Source organism: Salvia hispanica, chromosome 2 (assembly GCF_029641045.1).
Source record: "Salvia hispanica isolate PSC_SH4W2 chromosome 2, Shi_PSC_v1, whole genome shotgun sequence".
In the NCBI taxonomy this organism is placed as follows: Eukaryota; Viridiplantae; Streptophyta; class Magnoliopsida; order Lamiales; family Lamiaceae; genus Salvia; species Salvia hispanica.
In genome coordinates this window covers 55,308,863-55,327,827 of record NC_142693.1, presented here as the reverse complement: position 1 = coordinate 55,327,827, position 18,965 = coordinate 55,308,863, and the positions used below count along the sequence as shown (strand labels likewise).

General features: G+C 36.5%; 3 protein-coding genes across 9 annotated transcripts; 1 reads left to right on the top strand and 2 right to left on the bottom strand.

Annotated features, from left to right (window-relative positions):
- Positions 1-1,976: 1,976 nt before the first annotated feature.
- LOC125201018 (protein TIFY 4B-like) lies at positions 1,977-6,392 on the top strand. 4 transcript variants are annotated; one of them, XM_048098887.2, is made up of 10 exons: positions 1,977-2,311; positions 2,401-2,567; positions 2,728-2,879; positions 3,120-3,210; positions 3,332-3,482; positions 3,833-3,898; positions 5,012-5,072; positions 5,157-5,227; positions 5,298-5,356; positions 6,105-6,392. In XM_048098887.2, exons 1-9 carry the CDS (start codon positions 2,176-2,178, stop codon positions 5,318-5,320), a joined length of 918 nt encoding a protein of 305 aa, XP_047954844.1. In that variant the 5' UTR covers positions 1,977-2,175; the 3' UTR covers positions 5,321-5,356; positions 6,105-6,392. The 4 variants fall into 4 exon arrangements, 3 of the variants coding, with proteins under 3 accessions (XP_047954844.1, XP_047954843.1, XP_047954845.1); XR_007172827.2 differs by lacking the exon at positions 6,105-6,392 and having other exon boundaries at positions 5,151-5,227; positions 5,298-5,314; XM_048098886.2 differs by having other exon boundaries at positions 5,157-5,356.
- On the bottom strand, positions 6,384-8,422 carry LOC125201016 (putative protein phosphatase 2C 51). Of its 4 annotated transcripts, XM_048098883.2 has the most exons (8): positions 8,348-8,422; positions 8,174-8,237; positions 7,727-8,041; positions 7,486-7,661; positions 7,269-7,376; positions 7,063-7,180; positions 6,799-6,973; positions 6,384-6,717 (listed from the first exon to the last, which is right to left on the bottom strand). In XM_048098883.2, exons 3-8 carry the CDS (start codon positions 8,025-8,027, stop codon positions 6,432-6,434), a joined length of 1,164 nt encoding a protein of 387 aa, XP_047954840.1. In that variant the 5' UTR covers positions 8,028-8,041; positions 8,174-8,237; positions 8,348-8,422; the 3' UTR covers positions 6,384-6,431. The 4 variants fall into 4 exon arrangements, with proteins under 4 accessions (XP_047954840.1, XP_047954841.1, XP_047954839.1 ...); XM_048098884.2 differs by lacking the exon at positions 8,348-8,422 and having other exon boundaries at positions 7,269-7,371; positions 7,481-7,661; positions 8,174-8,341; XM_048098882.2 differs by lacking the exon at positions 8,348-8,422 and having other exon boundaries at positions 8,174-8,341.
- A 706-nt stretch (positions 8,423-9,128) lies between these two features.
- LOC125200564 (ETO1-like protein 1) lies at positions 9,129-13,727 on the bottom strand. The gene is made up of 5 exons (XM_048098218.2): positions 12,936-13,727; positions 10,979-12,685; positions 10,478-10,769; positions 9,672-9,981; positions 9,129-9,575 (listed from the first exon to the last, which is right to left on the bottom strand). The coding sequence occupies exons 1-5, from the start codon at positions 13,058-13,060 to the stop codon at positions 9,355-9,357; spliced, it is 2,655 nt and encodes an 884-aa protein (XP_047954175.1). The 5' UTR covers positions 13,061-13,727; the 3' UTR covers positions 9,129-9,354.
- Between the last annotated feature and the right edge of the window lie 5,238 nt (positions 13,728-18,965).

Sequence of the window (18,965 nt, the reverse complement as noted above, 5' to 3'; positions counted from 1 at the left end):
ATCATTAATTTGATATATGTTGTGGAAAAAAATAATTTAAATTAAGAAAGTTATATACTCCCTCCGTCCATAAATAAATGTCTCATATTTGACCGGCTCGGGTTTTAAAATTGTTTGACTTTGTAAAGAAAAGTGGATAGGAAAAGTTAGTAGAATGTGGGTCTTATTTTTATATATTAGTTTTATAATAAAATGTGAGTAGAATGAGTTAGTGGAATGAGAGGTCCATCTACCAAATATAGTAAAAGTGAAATGAGACATTTATTGGCGGATGAACGAAAAAGGAAAAAATGAGGCATTTAATGGTGGACGGAGGGAATATGAATTTAAAATTTTGTGATATTTTTTTTAAAACTTACTTATAACTAATTTGTTGTTAAGTGACATTAATATCATAATCGATACTCCATTCATCCCATAAAAAAAGTTATATTTTGTCATTTCGGCATCCTATAATAAGAGTCATATTTCACTTACCATAAATGGTAACTAGGTCTTACATTTCACCAACTTATTCCACTCACATTTTGTTATGAAACTAATATATAAAAGTAGGGGGTGCATTAAAATGATAACACCTCTTAAAGTAACACCATACCACCATTCCTAGTCAATCATTTGTACATGTGGACGAATAATCAACTGTCATGTGGCAATTATAAAAAGTGCTCAAGGGTAAAATTCTCGGCCAGCAATATCCACCACGCTATACAACAATTTTTCTCGCCCATCAATATCCAATACGCTAGCGTTTATACTATTGTTGTATAGCGTTTGTAATATTGCTGGATACGTGGTGTCACAGTGTCACTTTAAGAGGTGTTGTCATTTTAACACAAATCTATAAGTAGGTCTATATTCCACCAACTTATTCAACACACTTTTCTTTATGTATCTTAAAACTCGAGTCATGACTAAATATGACTCATAATCTAGGACGAAGGGAGTATTCACTATATTGATACTAGGGGTCGAATGATCTTGTGCCTTAATTTAAAGATCTAATTCATATAATTTAGTTGTAGTTAGCAATTATATAATGAGTTGGCAATATAGCACACCCCACTTTCCACATTTCTTAAAATAAATGCATTTGAAATTACACGAGAATTAATGCACAATCAGTAAAGTAAGAGAGAGATGTGGAGAATGATAGTTAAGTAGAGTTAGTGGATAATGTGACTCACATGATTATTAGTGTTTAATAAATTATAATGGTGGATCATATTGATATAAGTTGTTAATAAATTAATGTATATGGATAATGAGTTAATAACAATTTTTCAAATATAAAAATGCTGATATTTTTATGGGATGAACGGAAATAGAATATGTATACTCCCTCCGTCCCAAGGACATTGAGTCGTATTTCTTTTTGGCAAAAACTTTATCTTCTCTCTTACTTTACTCTCTATTTCTTTCTGTTACTTTATTCCTATTTTATTTTACTCTCTTCACTTCAACATTTAACACATCAATTTCTTAAATCTTGTGCCTAAAAGAAATATTTCAACAATCCCGTGCCTAAAAGAAATATTTCAACTACCTTGAAACGGATGTAGTATATTTTTATAGGACGGAGGAAAATAACATCGACTTCCTTGAACGGCATGAGATTTTATGTAACTTTATTTTGTTAGTTAAGTGGAGAGAATAAAGTGAAAAGAAAAATTAAAATAGATAAAAGGTACTTTATTTTTAGTAATTGATCATTTTAGATGGGAGAAACAAAAATAAGGTGGATCATCTTCGATGGGACTGACGGAGTATATCAAATTAACCTCGACAAAATGGCCAAAAAGACCTTGATCGCTGAGGGACAAAACCGCCATTTCCAATAAAAAGAGGTGCAAGAAAGTAATCGTCAACCTCCACGCTTACGTGGCACTCTAGGGATGCACCTCTGTCGCGGCCCCGCCCCCATCCCCAAACTCCATAAAGCAAAAAAAGAAAAAAGAAAAAGGAAATATAATAAAATAAAAAAATAGCGCACTAGACAAAGCTGCGACGCCGCGGCCATATTTCCCGCAACCACCAGTCCACCACACTCACTCCCTCAGCCACAACCTCCAATTTACCAAAATAGCCCCCACTTCCACCTTAATTCCCCTATCTAACCCTCGATCTGCTACCTCGCTGTCGCCGGAGACCCAGTCGTACAGTTCATCGGAATAGATGTCGGAATCTTGCCCTGCGCCGCCCGAGGACACCGCCGCTAAGTCGCCACTAGACAAGCCGCTTCACCTGCTTACGGAGGATGACATTGCTCAGGTCACTCGCGAAGACTGCCGCCGTTACCTCAAGGAGAAAGGTACTCCTTATTATCTGTCTAATAATTGAGCTCGAACCAACAATCAGGCGTTATTTTGATTATTTTCGCCTTAATTTTGGTTGGCGAAGGAATGAGGAGACCTTCGTGGAACAAATCTCAGGCGATTCAGCAAGTGATAATGCTGAAGACGCTCCTCGAAACAACGCCGGATTCGGACGCTGCTGGTGCGCGCAAGCGGCTTCGCATTTCGCGCCCTAACAACACCGATAGCAGCAGCAATGTTGCTCCGGATAGTGTGCGTAATTCTTCTTCTCTGTTTAGTAGTACTAGTATTTATTTAATCCGTTGATAGAACTTCAGGATGAATGAATAAAAGATTATGTGCCTTGAATTGAGTGTTTGTGAGGAATTAAATATTAATTAACCTGTTTATTTCTATTAATTAATAAATGTAGGTTCCCAGAGGAACAACTGGTGGTGATGCAGAGAATTCTTTATCCGCTGAGGAAACGACGCCGCATTCTGTGAAAGATCTCGACAAGCCTGATTTTTCGGGTGGTTTCTCTAGCAGTTTTGCCGCTGGCAATGATGAATCTACTCAACCTAGGTTATTTCGAATTTTACTCTATCTGAATTATATATCCCTAAATAAACAATTTTTGTTGTTCAATTTCAGAATTTCACTTCCTAGATACTACAAAACACACATTTTTAGTAAACCAGTGAACTAGTCCAGTCTTGCACTCTTTGTTTCTCTGTTGTTCTTTGATATCTAACAATCTTACGCAGTCGTTTGTTGGCTATTAACTTTGCCTTTCTGATGAAGAGGGTATTTTCTTTCTTCCAGAACCCCAGGTTCAACAAATATGCCTATGGGACAAATGACAATATTCTATTGTGGCAAAGTGAATGTGTATGATGATGTCCCTGCAGATAAGGTATTGAAGCTTTTGTTGCTCTACTTAGAGGTTATTATCACTCTAATGTCGCTTGACTTGATGCAGTTTCATCCCCGCATCCCTATATTAGTCTTTTACAATGCACTATCGTGTTTCTCAGGTGCGGGCACTAATGCACATTGCTGCAAGTCCTCTGAGGTTTCCAGACGAACATCCTGTTGATGGTGCTGCAGGATTGCAACCTTTACCATGCATTCCAAAAACCGTTAGCTCTGCTCGTCAGGATTCAGCTGTTCTCATGTTGCCAACAGGTACAGAAGCCTTTATCTTGGGAGTACTACTAGTTAACAGTTTACATTTTACATTTTTTACAATACTACATATTCTGCTTTGGTCAGAATTTTATGTGACAAGTGCTTGTGCAATATATGTATGTTCATGTGCAAACTCATTTTCAACTCCCTGAAAGAGCAAACTTGAAGAATACTAGTTCCGATGCTGTCTATTTGTGTCCTATTATGATATCTATATTGGGTATGAATGGTTCCAGGAATTCCTGGAAGAGTTTGATGTTCTCTCTCTCTTTATATAATGAAATATATTTAAATTACTGTCCAGTGTAACAAGTTACCTCAATTGGACTTTTGAATTGCGTTTGCAGTGAAAATGAATGAAAGCACCCGACTGCCTGGAGAAGAAAACAAACTTCTTCAAGAAGAAACCCCTAGTAAGCAATTTTTCTTTTGACACTTCTCTGAAGTTCTTCTGGTATTGGATTACTTAGTTACACAATAGCCATTCTGGTATTTCAATCCATATTTATTGTAAAATACTGAAATGGCATTGGGAATACATCAGTTTTCTTTATCTATTTGTGGCAAGATACATAAAGATATGTACTCAACCCAACGGGCCAATGATCAACTACTCAATAATTAGTGCAAGTTACCTCCTCTAGGAGACATGATACCGATGGCAATTTAATCTTCTATCTCTTCCACGTGCTATGGATATGGCCTTCATGTAACTGCTTCAGATAATTCTATTTGGAGAACAGATGTCAAGTTTTTATTTATCCTGATAAAATGGTTGACTGGAATCAATTAAAATAGGGTAAGCATAATACGTCGTGTCTATAAGATAGTAAAACAAAAGAGTTAGGGCAAACATATACTACATGCCCGCTTAACTATTAAATATTTTACCTGATCTGGTTAATAAGTTGTATTGGTCCTTTGTCATTTTTGGTTTAAGTATATTTTCCTCCGAGAAAAACAATCTTTATCAAATGCTTTCATTTTGGTCGAATTATTGCAAACAGTTGCTCCGTATCTGAACATATGGCAATGTTAGCATAACTTAGCTTCTTTGTACTGTGACTTATGCCCAAAATAGCTTTATTTACACCTTATGTAATAAATCAGGTCTAGTGTAAATATGTGACCTAAATGTGGGAGCACAAACTTTATGCCATCAGGATCTTGATGTTATAAAGCAAGCAGGAATAGCTATAACCTTTTAAATTTATCTGTAACAAATGTGGAAAATGTAAAAAGTGAAAAAAGAGAAATATGACGCAAAGGATGCTTTGAGAATTACCTCATCTGAACTTGAATCCGAATGCATTAGAGTATATTTTTCCATGCATAAGATAATATTTGGCTCTCCTAGGCTTGCCGTGATTTTCACATAATCTGCATTTGTGATTGCACTGATGCAATAGTAAAACTGAATGCATGCATACTAACTATAAAATTAAGGCTATGAGCTGTGAAAGAATTTAATGGCGTATGACTTCAATTTTTAAAAATGCTTATGTACCTTCCCTTCTTCAAATCAGTGGAAGGACCATCAACCAGAAAAGCATCTGTTCAAAGATACCTTGAGAAGAGAAAAGACAGGTACCCTGTTTGACGAAAATAAGAAAACGTAGAAAGTATTTCTGGTTCTTGTTTGTTGTTTCCTCATATCTCTGTTAGGTGAAGGTTTAAGAGCAAGGGAAAGGCAGGAATGGCCTCGTGTGCAAGCTTGGATGATTATATTAACCATCGAATGGGTAATCAACTGCCAAGAATTGACACTTCAATAACCCGAATCAGAAAACCTTCTAACCTTACACGTTGCAGTTCAATGGAAAATGATTCGGTGAAGAAAGTTTGCCTGTCTACTGGTCTGAGTCACAAAGGTGAGATTATTACTTTTAGGGTTCTCATAACTAGATATTTCTTGGGCTTGTCTCAAATCATTGCTGTAATGAATATGTATGAGTGGCCAAGATTTTATTTCCATAAAATATCCATCTGCACTTAATACGAAGAGGTAAAAAATGAAAAACTAAGTAGAAAAGCATGAAATCGTTATATATTCAATCCAGTTGTCTGTCATCTAATTAAGTGCTGAATCAGCTTATTGTTTAAATGTATCATAGCAAATTGCCTATAAAGAACCAAAATGTGATCTCAGTGGTTCACCTTTTGTTAGCAGTGGTCCACCTTCTGTTAGTAACATTCTCATTGGGCAATTTATTGGAAGAGTTTAGTGTGACTAGTTAGGTTTTGATGGTTCATACTCATCCCATTATTCATAGTGATATTCATGTCTAGTGCATACCTGCTTGGAAGGTTGCACAAGCCCCAGAAATTAATTGATTAAATCATACAATCTATATACTCGTATGGATAACCTTAGTCACACTACTTTGTGATCCTAATTTATTTTTCGAATTGTAAGATGTCTGAAATTGATTCAACCATTCTGGTTTCAGAAATATTTAGCCAAGTTTTTCCGGATCCTTTGTTCATTGTTCACGAGTGTGTTGCTACATTCGGTTGGATTTCCTTTTCGTTCTTTCTTTCTTTTTGTCAGGCCAGGAAAGAACTAAGAAAGTAAAAACTATAAGGGTGAAGGAGGACTAACGAACTACTACGTTGCAGGTGTATAGGTGGAGTATGCGAGCCCTGTTGAACTTTTGTACCACGCAAGTCTGTAGGGTCGAATTCATTCTCTGTTTTGTCAAAATTTGGCGGTGGGCGCAACTGTGTCATCCGTTATTATTCCCACGTTGGTTCATTGACTATCTTACCCCACTCATGTCTTCTCTTACCATAATGTGTCAATTAGGTTCAACCGTTCCCTTAGTTTCAATTGACAGTATCTGTCCAATTCATCGGATGTGGACAAATCTTTCAAAATGGAGTTGTTGACTACCTATCTTCAACAAATTCATGATTTTCTTTCAATAAAATACCAATACTGAAAAACTAGGCAAATGAAGTTGATGTTATAATGGATTCGGTACTCTCCCTACCGCAGCAACTAACAAGATGAGATATCACAATAGCTGATAGGTTATCCATGCTGCCAGTCTCAAAGGCACGGCGAATTATCTGTTCAGGCAACGACGACGACCCCTTGTTGTGGAGGAGACGGCAGACATCCTTTGGAGTCAATGTTTCGAATACACCGTCAGATGCAACCACCAAGTAGCTGTTTTCGGAGGTGAAAGCCTTCCAACTAGTTACTTCTGCTTCAGCTGTAACCCCAAATCTAGAAGCAACAGGCTAATCAAGTCGAGCCTAATCAAGAAATTCAAAGTAAAGCATGTAACTGCAGAGTATGAACGCTTACCTTTTGAAATAGACGTCGCCAATGGCTCTGGACAGAGCTAATATACCATTTACACGAGGGACACCGTATCGAGTAATGAAGCCACCGGCTGCTTCAATTCTGGTCTTCTCATCCTCTCTATCTGGGTGATGGTCTCTTGTTAATTCCTCCACATAAACTTGTTTCGACGAATCCCCTGTCGGTGATGACAAAGTTTGAGCACAAGGTGATCAAGTCAAAACACTCATATTAAGCATTTTTCATAACAAAACGATACAGTCGGACCATGTTTAGAGCACAAAAGAGCTTTTGAATCTCCAACATTGGCAACGAGAAGTTGACCCTCGAATAAAAGAGCAACAGTGGCGGTAGACCCTGAAACATAGCCTTTATCCAAAGCTTGCTGGAGATGAGTGAAAAAAAAAGGAACTTGATACATAGAATATCACCACTACTACTATGTTATAGTGAAGGGGGAAATGGGTGCATACTTTTGAGAATTCTGAATCAATATCTTGGATCGTCCTCAGCAATGCCTCCTCTAAAACCGAACGAAGTGTGTCGTGATCAATCACTGCCTGTGCCCTCTGCAGGCTGCACTATAGCAAGACAAAGACTAGATTGAATTGGAATCTTGAACTTGAACCATGTACACAAAATGAAATCTCAGTATGAAATCAATTAGGATTTGTTGTATATAAACCTTACTTGTGTCTTGTTATATTCGTCGTTGCTTGGAAGCACGCGCTTGGAAGCCATGAAAGCAACATTGATGAGAAGGTAAGGGGAGAGCATGGCGGAAGCCATTTCACTCGCTTCGCGGCCCCCATGGCCATCGAAGATAGCTGCCACACCAATGCTAGGCACCCCTTCTTCACCTGCAACTGATTCTAGTAATTAGAAATGAATTGGAATAGAGAATAAAGAATGAAGAGACATTAATAATAACCATGGGAAAATGGTAGGTGCAAGTGAAGATTGCAGAGGAGGCGATCTTCTTGATAGTCTCTGCGGCCTTGGAGAGTGGCAAAGTGGCAATGATTATTGGAGTTGGAAGAGTGAAGAGAAGAAGGGAATGATAACCAAGGACACTCCGGTGAATTCAACACACCAGAAACTCCACCTTCTTCATATGCCATCATACATGCCAATGAAAATGACATACCAATCCCATCATTTTTTTTGGCATATGCTGCTGCCGTGCATAATAACCATGTTAATATTGCAACCCATTTCATCATCAATCGCATCCTCAAAATTTGCTCTGCAAAAAAATTACTCTTTATTTGCAAGTGTATTAAAAAAAACCCTTTTGCTAAGAAATTTCAAGTAACATTTCACAAAGCAGTAATCCGAATTTGCTAAACACTTTTCAAACAAATTGTTGGAATTAAACCTGAGTGTCGGTTTGTGCGGTGATCTCGCTATTGTTGGTTGAAATTCATGATTCTTATCATCACCTGCAAACAGATTGAATTTAAAGACAAATCACGAAGCCTCTGTATCAGTAATTTACGTCACGACGAAGCGCCCAAACTTTTGGATTTTCATTAAATTGTAGGCGACTAACCTATTCTGTTCTAGCCTCTAGGTCTAGGCTACAAATCTAATTATCCATTAATTTGAATTAACAAAATATAAATTGGCACGTTTCTCGATCACTGATCTACTATACTACTACACTAAAACAACATTATCTTTTCAAAAAATTAAAACAAAATATATTTATGTTGGTTATACTGCTAGAAGAGCTAAAATCATAGACTTAAATCGGGCCAAACTGATTACAACACAACCTGATAACGACCCAACCTGCCCTCGATCCACCCCGATCCACACCCATTAACGATATGATATAATACGGGTTAACATGATATGATAACATAACGACAGAAACTTAATTTACATAATTAAAACCTGTTTGGATTGTCGACTGCAACAAACGTTTGGCTTTGCATTGAGCCCGTATGGATTTGTTTTTTTGGTCACTCTCCAAAAGGAAATTATATACATCTTCCAACTTCCCTCCGAGTCTCTCATATTGTAACCTACGATAAAATCTCAATTTTACATAATTTAACACGAACCCAAAAAATAAAATTAACGTAATTTTAGCATGTAACTAAATCGAATTCAATCCAATACAAATCCAACTTGAACTTATTGAGTTCCGAAGAAGTCAACCCAATTAAAACATCAACCTTATAAGACTTGACCTAAACACATTGATTTCATGTGTGTTCATATCGAGTTTTCATGTCGATTTCATGTGTGTTCATATCGAGTTTTCATGTCGTGTCCAAAATACCCGTCCTTCATATTGCCAATTTTTGGTAACAATAAAGAGGAAGTGCAACCTCATAATAAAATTATATTAACAAAAAAATTCCAAGTATACAAAATTCAGGCAAGTTAGGAGAGATAATTGAAGATGATACAAGGTTGTTTTGGCGCATTAAGGAGGCACCATTACACAGAGAGAGATGTATACACTGACATCTACAAGCTAACTTTTTTCACTTCCATGATCCATCTTTTCTTTTTTTTCAATAATTTAGTTCCACTTTCCCCAAAACCTCAAGGTTCTTGGCTGTTCACACGGCTATGAAGCTCAAGCATCTCTTGATGATTGGGGTCGACCGAGAGCGCAGCTCGACAGTCGCGCAGCGCTCCCATAACATCGCCAATGTGCTCGTGGAATGCAGCCCGGAGGTGAAGAAGGTGAAGATCCGCCTTGAAAGCAATCGCCCTCGACAGTTCAGCAATGGCTTCACTCTCCTTGTGGTTGTCCATCAGCACTGCAAGTTTAATTAACCAAACAGGCGTAAAATTTGGTTGACAATACATATCATCGGATATTTGAATGATTAGGGTATATATTAATTTTATCTAACCTGCTGCTCGGTATCGGTAAGGGTAGACCCGAAGAGGATCGAGGCGGGTGACCATCTCAAGATCGGCCTTTGTGAGGTCACGCTCACAGTACTCTGAGCGTTTCTCATAAGCAGACGCATTGTTCCTTGCCTTCTCGATCAGCTTGGTCATCTCAGCATATGCAGCGTTCTTGTCATTTCTAAGAAAGTGGACGCGGGCAAGGCCTTGGTGGGCCCGAGTATGCCGGATCTTGAGAGCATTGATGTAGCAGTCAGCCGCGGCATCGAGCTTCCCGCAATCAACGTACACGCTTCCAAGGTTGTTCAGCGCCTGGGATCAGTAAGTATACAAGATTAGGAAAAGAAGTTAAATAGGCGAACGCTACAGCTCTTGTATAAAAAATCAACGGGCGTTACTTTGGGTGGTAGATTAGATTGATGATACATGTGATTGTTGAGTATTTGAAGGATTATTAGACGATCAAACGAGCTCAAAAATTGCTCAGACCATCAACTATGTAACAAATCAGTCTATATTTCTTTTATCAATCTAAGCTACCACTCGAAGTAAACACTTGCTTCTAGGGATGCAATTAAGGAGAGAACACGATGAAGAATCGAACGCCTAAAAGCCACATAGAAGAGGGAAAGAACAAACCCAACATAAGCCAAAAGATATTAGGACATGTAACCAAAATTCGATAAGCTAATGGGAAGTTTCTATCATGCCAACAGCCAATATGCAACGACAGTTTCTCAAGTTTGAGACATCCGTGGCTAAACATATTAAACAAGTCAAGGCTAAACAAAGAGGAAAGGCACCATACCTGACCCTTGCGGAGTCTATCTGACGGGCACTTCAGAGCTTCTTCAAGAAGTGAAATAACAGTTGATGAGCAAGATGGATCCTGACAAGAGTCGGCTAATGCATAAGCTTTCAGGAAGAAAGCTTCAAAAGATCTCTGGAGATTAACGGACTCCTCAGCTTTCCGTAGCCCTTCTTCACAATGACCGGTATCATATAAGATCCACCCCTCGTATACTAATCTTTCGGGTTCACTTGATGCATGCTCACGAGCTAGCTGCAAACTCCTCATCGCTGCTTCAGGACAGTTTAATCTGTTCGCATATAGTATCGTTAGAACATGATAACAAGCTAAAAAAAAATAGGGAAAATACTTCAGCTTTTTCAAGCACACGAGTCCATCATTTCAAACATGAGAGAGATAAACAAGACGGGCACAGGGATTTCTTTTTTACAGACTTGTCATAACAGTCACATTATTTAATAAGAAAAACCATAGATTTAAAGATGATCGGAAAGTTACCTGAGAAGAAGAAGAGACTGTCTAAAGTATAGAACACCTTTCGCTGCATCAGACTCGAGCATCTGATAGATAACAGAGAGTGATCCAATATCATCGACTAAGGACCATGTATCATAAAGCTGTAGCCAGCAATCTGCAGTTGTCCAGCTCTTGACATGTTCACGCACAAGAATACGGAGTTGGGAAGCCGCAACTCTCCCTCCAAACATCCTATAATCTGGAGATAGAGTAAGAATCGCCTGCACATCGCACAAAGCTGATTGGTAATCCTCAAGAGCAAGATAGAAACAGAAGCGCAGCTCCAAGCACTCTAAGGCTAGTTTGAACCCAAGAACCCTATTGATTTCTGCAAGGGCAGCTTCAACGTCCTGCTTTCTCATCAAGGAGGCAGCTCGATACATGTAGGGGTAAGTCAACGTGGGGTCGAGCTCCGTAGCTTTCTCAAGTTCTTCCCATCGTTTATCAGCATCACAGTATAACGATCTCTCTTGATACATCCATCCGAGTGGTGTATAAGAGGATATGACAGAACTGATCTTTTCATATGACTGTTTGCTATGCCCTCTGATATGACTTAACCTGGCTAATCCAAGAGTGGAATAAACATGCCCTTCACTCAAAGCAGCTTCAAATAACGTTTCTGCTTCATCGTACTCTTTTCTAAGAAGTCTAACGCATCCCAATTGATGAAGTGCTATCATTTTCTGCCGTCTATTTCTGGCACAGTCTACCAACTGCTTAACTAAAAGAACTGCTGCGTCTGAGGAGGGATTAGAATTCATGGAAACTTCAGCCAACAAGGAATACAGAGAAAATGAGGCAGGACCAACCATTATTGACCTTTGCTGCCTATCCAAACTGCAAAACAGTTCAACCACCTGTTCATCATTTAGTGAGTCAGGAAGCTCGTGTAGAAACACTTGCAAACAAGAGGCAGCTAGAATAGGAGAATTCTGCTCAAGAGCGAATTCAATGAGTTCCACTGCATCCTGCCTGCATAAAACCAAAGAAGCAAGTTTCTGATCACAAGCATCCTTCAGGCCTTCGCAGCAAAATCTGTTTGCAAATACCAAAATTTCCAGCAAAAGACTCGGAGCCACTTCACTTAAACTTCCTGTTTCACTGAAAACGCGGATTGCTCTCATCCCTGAAGCGGAAATGTTGTTTTCCGAAAGATCTATGTCATCACAAACCGATTCTGTGAAGCATCCATTGAGCATTGCTTGAAACGGAGCAGAAAGTCCAGCAATTTTATCCCTCTCACATGTTATTCTCTCATCGCCAATTTGAAAAGAAACAACACGTGGGAGATTAGTGCTGTTTACCTTTCCAAGAGAGCTTCGAGTTTCAACCACAGGGAACTCAGACGCAATATCTATGGATCCGAACTCCTTTACACATTTGCCGCAAGAGGACAGCAAGTCGGATATTATATCCTCACCTTGCTTCTCATACTTCAACCAAGCTCCAAAGACAAGTTTCTCATGAACCGTACTTGCCTTTGACCAAGCTGAGCGAAGGCTTCTACGCATCAATTTTGATTCCCCAAGGCCTTTAAAGACCTGATACTGCAGCAAGTAAAGACTCGACCTTTCTGTAGGGTGACATGACTCGAGTTCTTCATGAATTTCAGCTAGCACTTTAACATAATCAACAGGCTTATAGAACGGAAGAATTGAAGGTTCGGGAACCTTGATAAGGGATTCTCTACAAACAATGTTAAATCTTGTTCAATATTCAATCAAGTCAAGCAAGAAGTAGCCTAATACGAAATTAATTGGTCATAATACGAAACACGCACACAAACATATGTTATTCTCTACAAACATGTTAAACCTTGTTCAATATTCAATCACATCAAGCATGACACAGCTTAATATGCTTATCTTATCAATTAGTCACATGAAACAGACACATATGTTACTCTCAACATGATGTAAAAGGTTAGGCTACTCACATTGAAGAAGGAGACTGCGGCACGAATTTAGTGAGTTTGCCTCTTTCCACTTGGAGCCATGACTGAGGATTGATAGAACTGTGAAATGGTTCTTTACATGACTCTGAAGGAAAAAGAGCCCTCATAGGACAAAAGATATTAAGAAGGTCCCAGATCTCCACAATAGCAATAACTTATTTACTCTTGAAGAGTAAAGAGAAGTATTGGAGTATATATATATGTAGAAAAGGAAGAAAACAATTCCTTCACATATCAGTCACTATCTCTCCTGAAGCAACAAAAAATCCAAGCTTTTCAACACAATTCAAATAACTTCAACAGTACCTAAAGTTGAGCTTTCCAGCAATTCCAATTGATTCAAAATTACAAAAGAAAACTCAAACCCTTTAAATTGAAGTTCAGGAGAAAACCCTGAGCAGCATAAATAGACAAGTGGAATCTGAAAAGATGGATAAAAATGACGCAAGATCTCTACCAGAAATGTAACCAAAACCACATTTTGCCCAACAAATCTCATAAAAAAATCGGAAAAATAACCAATCCACAAAAGGGAGCGAAGCTAAACCAAAATCAAGAGCGGAACCGTCACTCTATTGGTCTCTATTTCAGAAAACCAAGAATCGGGAAGTGAGCTGACGCGTTTGGATCCAAGAGCTGGGAGTGGAATCCAAAGGGGGGAAAACTACAGTCTTCACTTTCTTCTCTCTCGTTTTGGTAAAAGAAAAGTTTATACCTTTTCCCTTTTCTTTCTCTCTCTCTCTTCTCTTTTTTTCATTTTCTTCTGTTTCAAAAAATTCCCACTTATTTTATGCCCGTTGGGCATAAAGTTTACAAATCTTATTGTGTGAAAAAAGTTAATAATTAGAAATCTAGACTACCAAAAAAGAAAATAAATCAACAAATAAATGTAAAAAGTTTATAAACACCAATAGTGGACTTTATAGTTTGAATAAATACTGACCAAGTATAACTTATTGCATCAATATTTGTAATTGCAAATTGCTAACATATGTTTAATTACAAAGTGACACTCAATTTTTAAATATTTACATTTGTATCCCAATAAAAACACTCACATGTAACATTTCTTATGTGTCCATAAAATATTACATGGAGTTTTTTAACAAAAAAATGTGTCATGTAAATATACTTCTGAAAAATGTATTTTTCTCAGTTACTATATTTTTTGTGTGGACATATTTATTGTTGGTAGAAATACTAAAATAATCAGTATTATTTACCTAAAGGTGAAATTCCAAATATGAAAATCAAATCAACATGAATATTTTCACATTGTTTATATGTACAAAATATTATAGGAGTACTATTTATGGTAGGTCACGATCACAATCAATCCACATTTTATGTTTTATATATTGAAGTCCAAAATTGATTACGTGTATAAGTCTAAATTAATTTGTAGTACTATACATTAAGCTTCATACGTATCTGGTCTCATATAACCTGAATTAGTCCAATTTTACCATTTTCATTTAAAATTAACGGTGGAGAATATTTTGATTGAATTAGTTTTAATTTATATCAATTAATCAATTTAATCTAATCAATTTAATGACTAAAATTCGTTTTTGGCTTCACATATTTTCTCAAAAGACTTTTTGATCTTACACATTTATTATAATATATACTATAAAACATCCTTTACGTTTTTTTTTAATTAAAAACTTAATTTTCTACATAATGGAAATAAATTTATTATCACACAATTTGTTATTTATCATTAATTGTTGACCATTTTATAGAAAAATAATGGATAATGGAATAAACAATTCTCCTTCGACATATAGATTGATAGGTAGACTCATGGGTATAGAAGATATTCTAGTCGGTATCTTTTAGAAGTAACCTAAACAGTCTATCGTAAATGATTGTTGGAGTTGAACCGAAGTCGTTTCCTATCGTAAATAAATTGTGTTGAGATGCATACTTCTTGTAGTGTAAACCAAGTACGAGATCACGGTAATTATTTATTTCTAAATATATATGAGTAACATTGAACATCCAGTGTTTGTCGTACACTACTTTGAGCTGCCAATATAAGCATTTTGTTCGTAATTCAATACCATGTCATCTTGGGTAGAGGTGATCAGCATACGGGAAGCGCTAATATTGTAACTTTATAAAAAAAAATTCTCCGTTCAACAAAGTTGATATTGTCCCTTAGAGATGTTCTGAGCAAGGTTTTTACATTGTATTTAAGTATATAAGAAACAAAACAAGTCCAAGTCTTTGTTTTAGTAGACCGGTTGCGGGCGACGTTCACTTTAAGGTAACACGGTCAGTTCTGAACAAAGGAAAAACAATTCTCCGTCCATCCGCAAATAGGAGTCTCATATCTTTCTGTTGCGGGTTTTAAGAAATATTAAGAAAATTGGATGAAAAAAGGTTAGTGGAATATGGGTCCCAATTATATATAGTAGTTTTAAACGAAATGTAAGTGGAATAAGTTAGTGGAATGTGAGGCCTATATACCATTTATAGTAAAAATGAACCGAGACTCCTATTTGCGGACGGACCGAAATAAAAAAAAATGGGACTCCTATTCGCGGACAGAGTGGGTATTTCACAACCCAGATAGACTTAGACTATCTATCGTAAAAGGTTTCAATGTCAGTCCGTATATTTCCAAGCCAGATGATATTGATGTGGTATAGAACTGAACAGATCTAACACCAAGACTAGTCTTTATACTATCTACTGAAAGACGAAGGTCTTAATAAACTACCATTTTAATCAATATATTTAGCTTTGAACATATTTTATTGGTTATGGATTACTTTGATTTATCGAATGGTGCATGTTTTTCACAACCCAAGATCCTGATATTTTGGTTTATGATAATTAATATCTAGCGGTGCTAGGATGACTATTAGAGCATCCGCAGCGGTGCCCCGTCCGTCCGTGCCAGCGGCGGGGACACCGCTCGTCCGCCAATCCATGCCGTCCGTCCGTGCCGCTGAGCAGCACGACGTGGCAGCTCCTGATTGGCCAACGGCATAGCCGTTGGCAAATTTGATTTTTTATTTAAAAAAATTCAAAATTAATTAAAAAAATGTTTTAAAATAAAAAAATATTTTTTCACTTCCCAATAAATTATAACCGTTTTATACACATTTTTAATTTATTTTTCAATATTTTTTCCCCAAAATTCACATTTTCATCTATAAAATGTAGTACTCCCTCCGTCCTAGATTTGTAGTAACAATTTGCCATAAAAGTGTGTCCCACATTTGGAGTAACATTTAGAATTTACCATATTTGCACATAAAATTTTACCCCATTATTCACTAAAATTATACTCAAATGCCATTATCTATATTAAAATAAATCAAAACAAAAATAGAAAACCAAAAAGTCAAAGAGGGACCCACCTTCAACCAACTCACTTTATTTATTACACACTCCATCATCTCACTTCATTTATTACACACTCCATCATCTCACTCCACCATCTCATTTCATTTATTACACACTCCATCTCTCACTTCATTAATTACATACTCCACCCAATTCCTTAAAACTCGTGTCATAACTAAATGTTACTACAAATGTGGGACGGATGGAGTAATTTTTTAGTTTTTAATTATGTAATTTTTAATTTGTAGGATTTTAATTATGTATTTTTTTATTTTCTAGGATTTTAATTATGTATTTTTATTTTTTAGGATTTTAATTATGTAATTTTAATTTTTTAGGATTTTAATTATGTAATTTTATAATGTAGAAATATTTTTAGTAATTGAAGTATTTAAATTGAATAATAGAATGGTGAGACCCTTGAGCTTATCCTTGCGGAAGAGCACGAATGTGAGGGTTGTGCTCTTGCCTAAGGACAAGGAGTAAAAGTGAGTCCGGGCCCACTTCCGTGCTTTTAGCTAAGAGCACAGATGGGGATGCTCTTATGTTGAATCGCACCTCAGGAGAGTCTTATATGATAATGTCCTCAAGAGGAGCTCGAAATAAAGTTTTATTGTTCAAAACCTAATTAGTTGGAATTTTTATTACATGAATAAGATATTAATTAATTAAGTCCATAACATATATTAATTAATTAATTATTTGACATTTAAATCTTAAGTGCGGGACATTACTATTTAAACAAGGAAGCCCAAATTACTTTTAATTTTGGATCAGGATAGATGAATCAATATCATTATTGTAATGGCTGATAATAATATTCCAATTAGAGTTTGGATTAAATTTTGGTTCAATTTAATTAGATAAAAGCCAATTGTGGGAGGCCTGCATCCAAACCTCCATAAATTCCTGACTAGGCCCAATATGTAACTTAATATAAATAGGAGAATAAATGAGACGCGGTATAGAGAATACAAAAACAAAATTCGTCCCCTTCACCCTACGAAGCGCCGATTTTCTCCCTTTCCCACTCTCAATGGGATTTCTATCTCTTCTTTATTCAAGTCCTATATGTTTTGATAATCCCACTCTCAATGGGATTTCTATCTCTTCTTTATTTAAGTCCTATATGTTTTGATAATCCCACTCTCAATGGGATTTCTATCTCTTCTTTATTCAAGTCTTATATACTTTGATAAGATAAGTCCAGCGTGATATCGAAATATAGTTTGAGAACTAGTCAGAAGATCATGGTCTAGTATTGAAGATCATCATGTGGAGAAGTAGCGAGCAATCTGCGATTCTTTGAAGAATCAAGAAGGTAATCAATTCATTCGGTATAAAAACATGCTTTAGATTTCAATTAATCAATAGCATGACTTAATTCAAGTTTTGAGCATGATACATGTGATAATTGCACGAATAGAATTTGTCTAAATAATCTCCTAAACAGATCTAAACTCTGATTTATTTGTTCTTCTGTTGCCAACCCCATCATAGTTGTGGTTGATGCAATTTGGAAAGAAGAACCAAGCATTAAAATAAATGTTACCAAGCAAGATAATATAAGAAATATGTAACAACTTCTTCTAATACAAGTAATCTCTCAAACAAATTTCCTGTGTTAATCACACAGCGAGATGAAGCAAAGTCGTATTAAACCAGATTAATGGCTAGGCGATTTGTATTGATAGTGTGTAAAAAAATCATAGTAAAAAAGCAATACAGCATATATTGACATGCAATATGTGATCAATCATTTTTGTTAGAACATTATTGACGAATCTGGAATACACGCCACTCTGATAAGCAATTTTAAACTAGGAATCAAGCAATAATAAGCATCTAACCTACCATGCTGATAGTCCAGAGCCTTTGTCCTAGCGGCAATGAGCTTAGACATCAATATATGAGGTGTCGAGTTCGGGCCCTCTTGACATCAGTTGTAATTTCCTCCTTCCTTAGGAGTTTATTTGTAATTTCCTCCTTCATATTGGAGTTAATTTATATAAAAAAAAAACCCTACCATGCTGATATTCTACATCCGAAGTCAAATAAACAAGCAAAAAACTAATGAAATAATCAATCTATCACAATGATATGTAACTGCGGATTCAGTGGCCAGCAATAAAAATAAAGTATAGAAGATTTGGTTTCACGTTTCCGTATGTCGAAACCAGCTTCACGAGCATAAGCATAGTAGAGAGCAATTTTGTCGTCCAAGTTGTTGAATTTCTTGTCAGTGAATGGCTTTACTTTGTCAGGGCAGTCGGCCACACAAGGAACTGCGTATAATATAGAATAAGCAATTTATATAAAAGAGGAAAGCAATACAAGGTATTAAATCAAGTAAACATGTGATTCAAAATCAGTGTTAAATAAAGCACAAAAAGCACTTCAATGCAAGCACAGAAGCAATAAGTATTTAAAGCAATGGAATTGGTCGTCGATTATTAATTTGAGAAAGCAACTTGAGATATTTTAACAACTAACATATGCAATTTCAGCCCAATACATCAAAACATATTTAACCAAGCAATCTGACTTACGAATTCTATGTGTTGTAATAGAACAACTCATTTACGAATTCAACTAGGAAGATACAAATATCAACTCCCTGAGATTTAATCACAAATTAAAAAATTTCATTTA

Excerpts from the sequence above, each read along its gene's own strand:
- LOC125201018 (XM_048098886.2), top strand. The coding sequence starts at position 2,176 with ATGTCGGAATCTTGCCCTGCGCCGCCCGAGGACACCGCCGCTAAGTCG. Across the intron at positions 2,312-2,400 it reads CCGTTACCTCAAGGAGAAAG|GAATGAGGAGACCTTCGTGG; the intron begins GTACTCCTTATT and ends TGGTTGGCGAAG. Across the intron at positions 5,073-5,156 it reads CTTGAGAAGAGAAAAGACAG|GTTTAAGAGCAAGGGAAAGG; the intron begins GTACCCTGTTTG and ends TGTTAGGTGAAG.
- LOC125201016 (XM_048098883.2), bottom strand. The coding sequence starts at position 8,027 with ATGCGATTGATGATGAAATGGGTTGCAATATTAACATGGTTATTATGC. Across the intron at positions 7,377-7,485 it reads ACGAATATAACAAGACACAA|TGCAGCCTGCAGAGGGCACA; the intron begins GTAAGGTTTATA and ends GTCTTGCTATAG. Across the intron at positions 6,718-6,798 it reads GGCGACGTCTATTTCAAAAG|ATTTGGGGTTACAGCTGAAG; the intron begins GTAAGCGTTCAT and ends TGTTGCTTCTAG.
- LOC125200564 (XM_048098218.2), bottom strand. The coding sequence starts at position 13,060 with ATGAGGGCTCTTTTTCCTTCAGAGTCATGTAAAGAACCATTTCACAGT. Across the intron at positions 12,686-12,935 it reads CCGCAGTCTCCTTCTTCAAT|AGAATCCCTTATCAAGGTTC; the intron begins GTGAGTAGCCTA and ends CATTGTTTGTAG. Across the intron at positions 9,576-9,671 it reads TTACCGATACCGAGCAGCAG|TGCTGATGGACAACCACAAG; the intron begins GTTAGATAAAAT and ends TTAAACTTGCAG.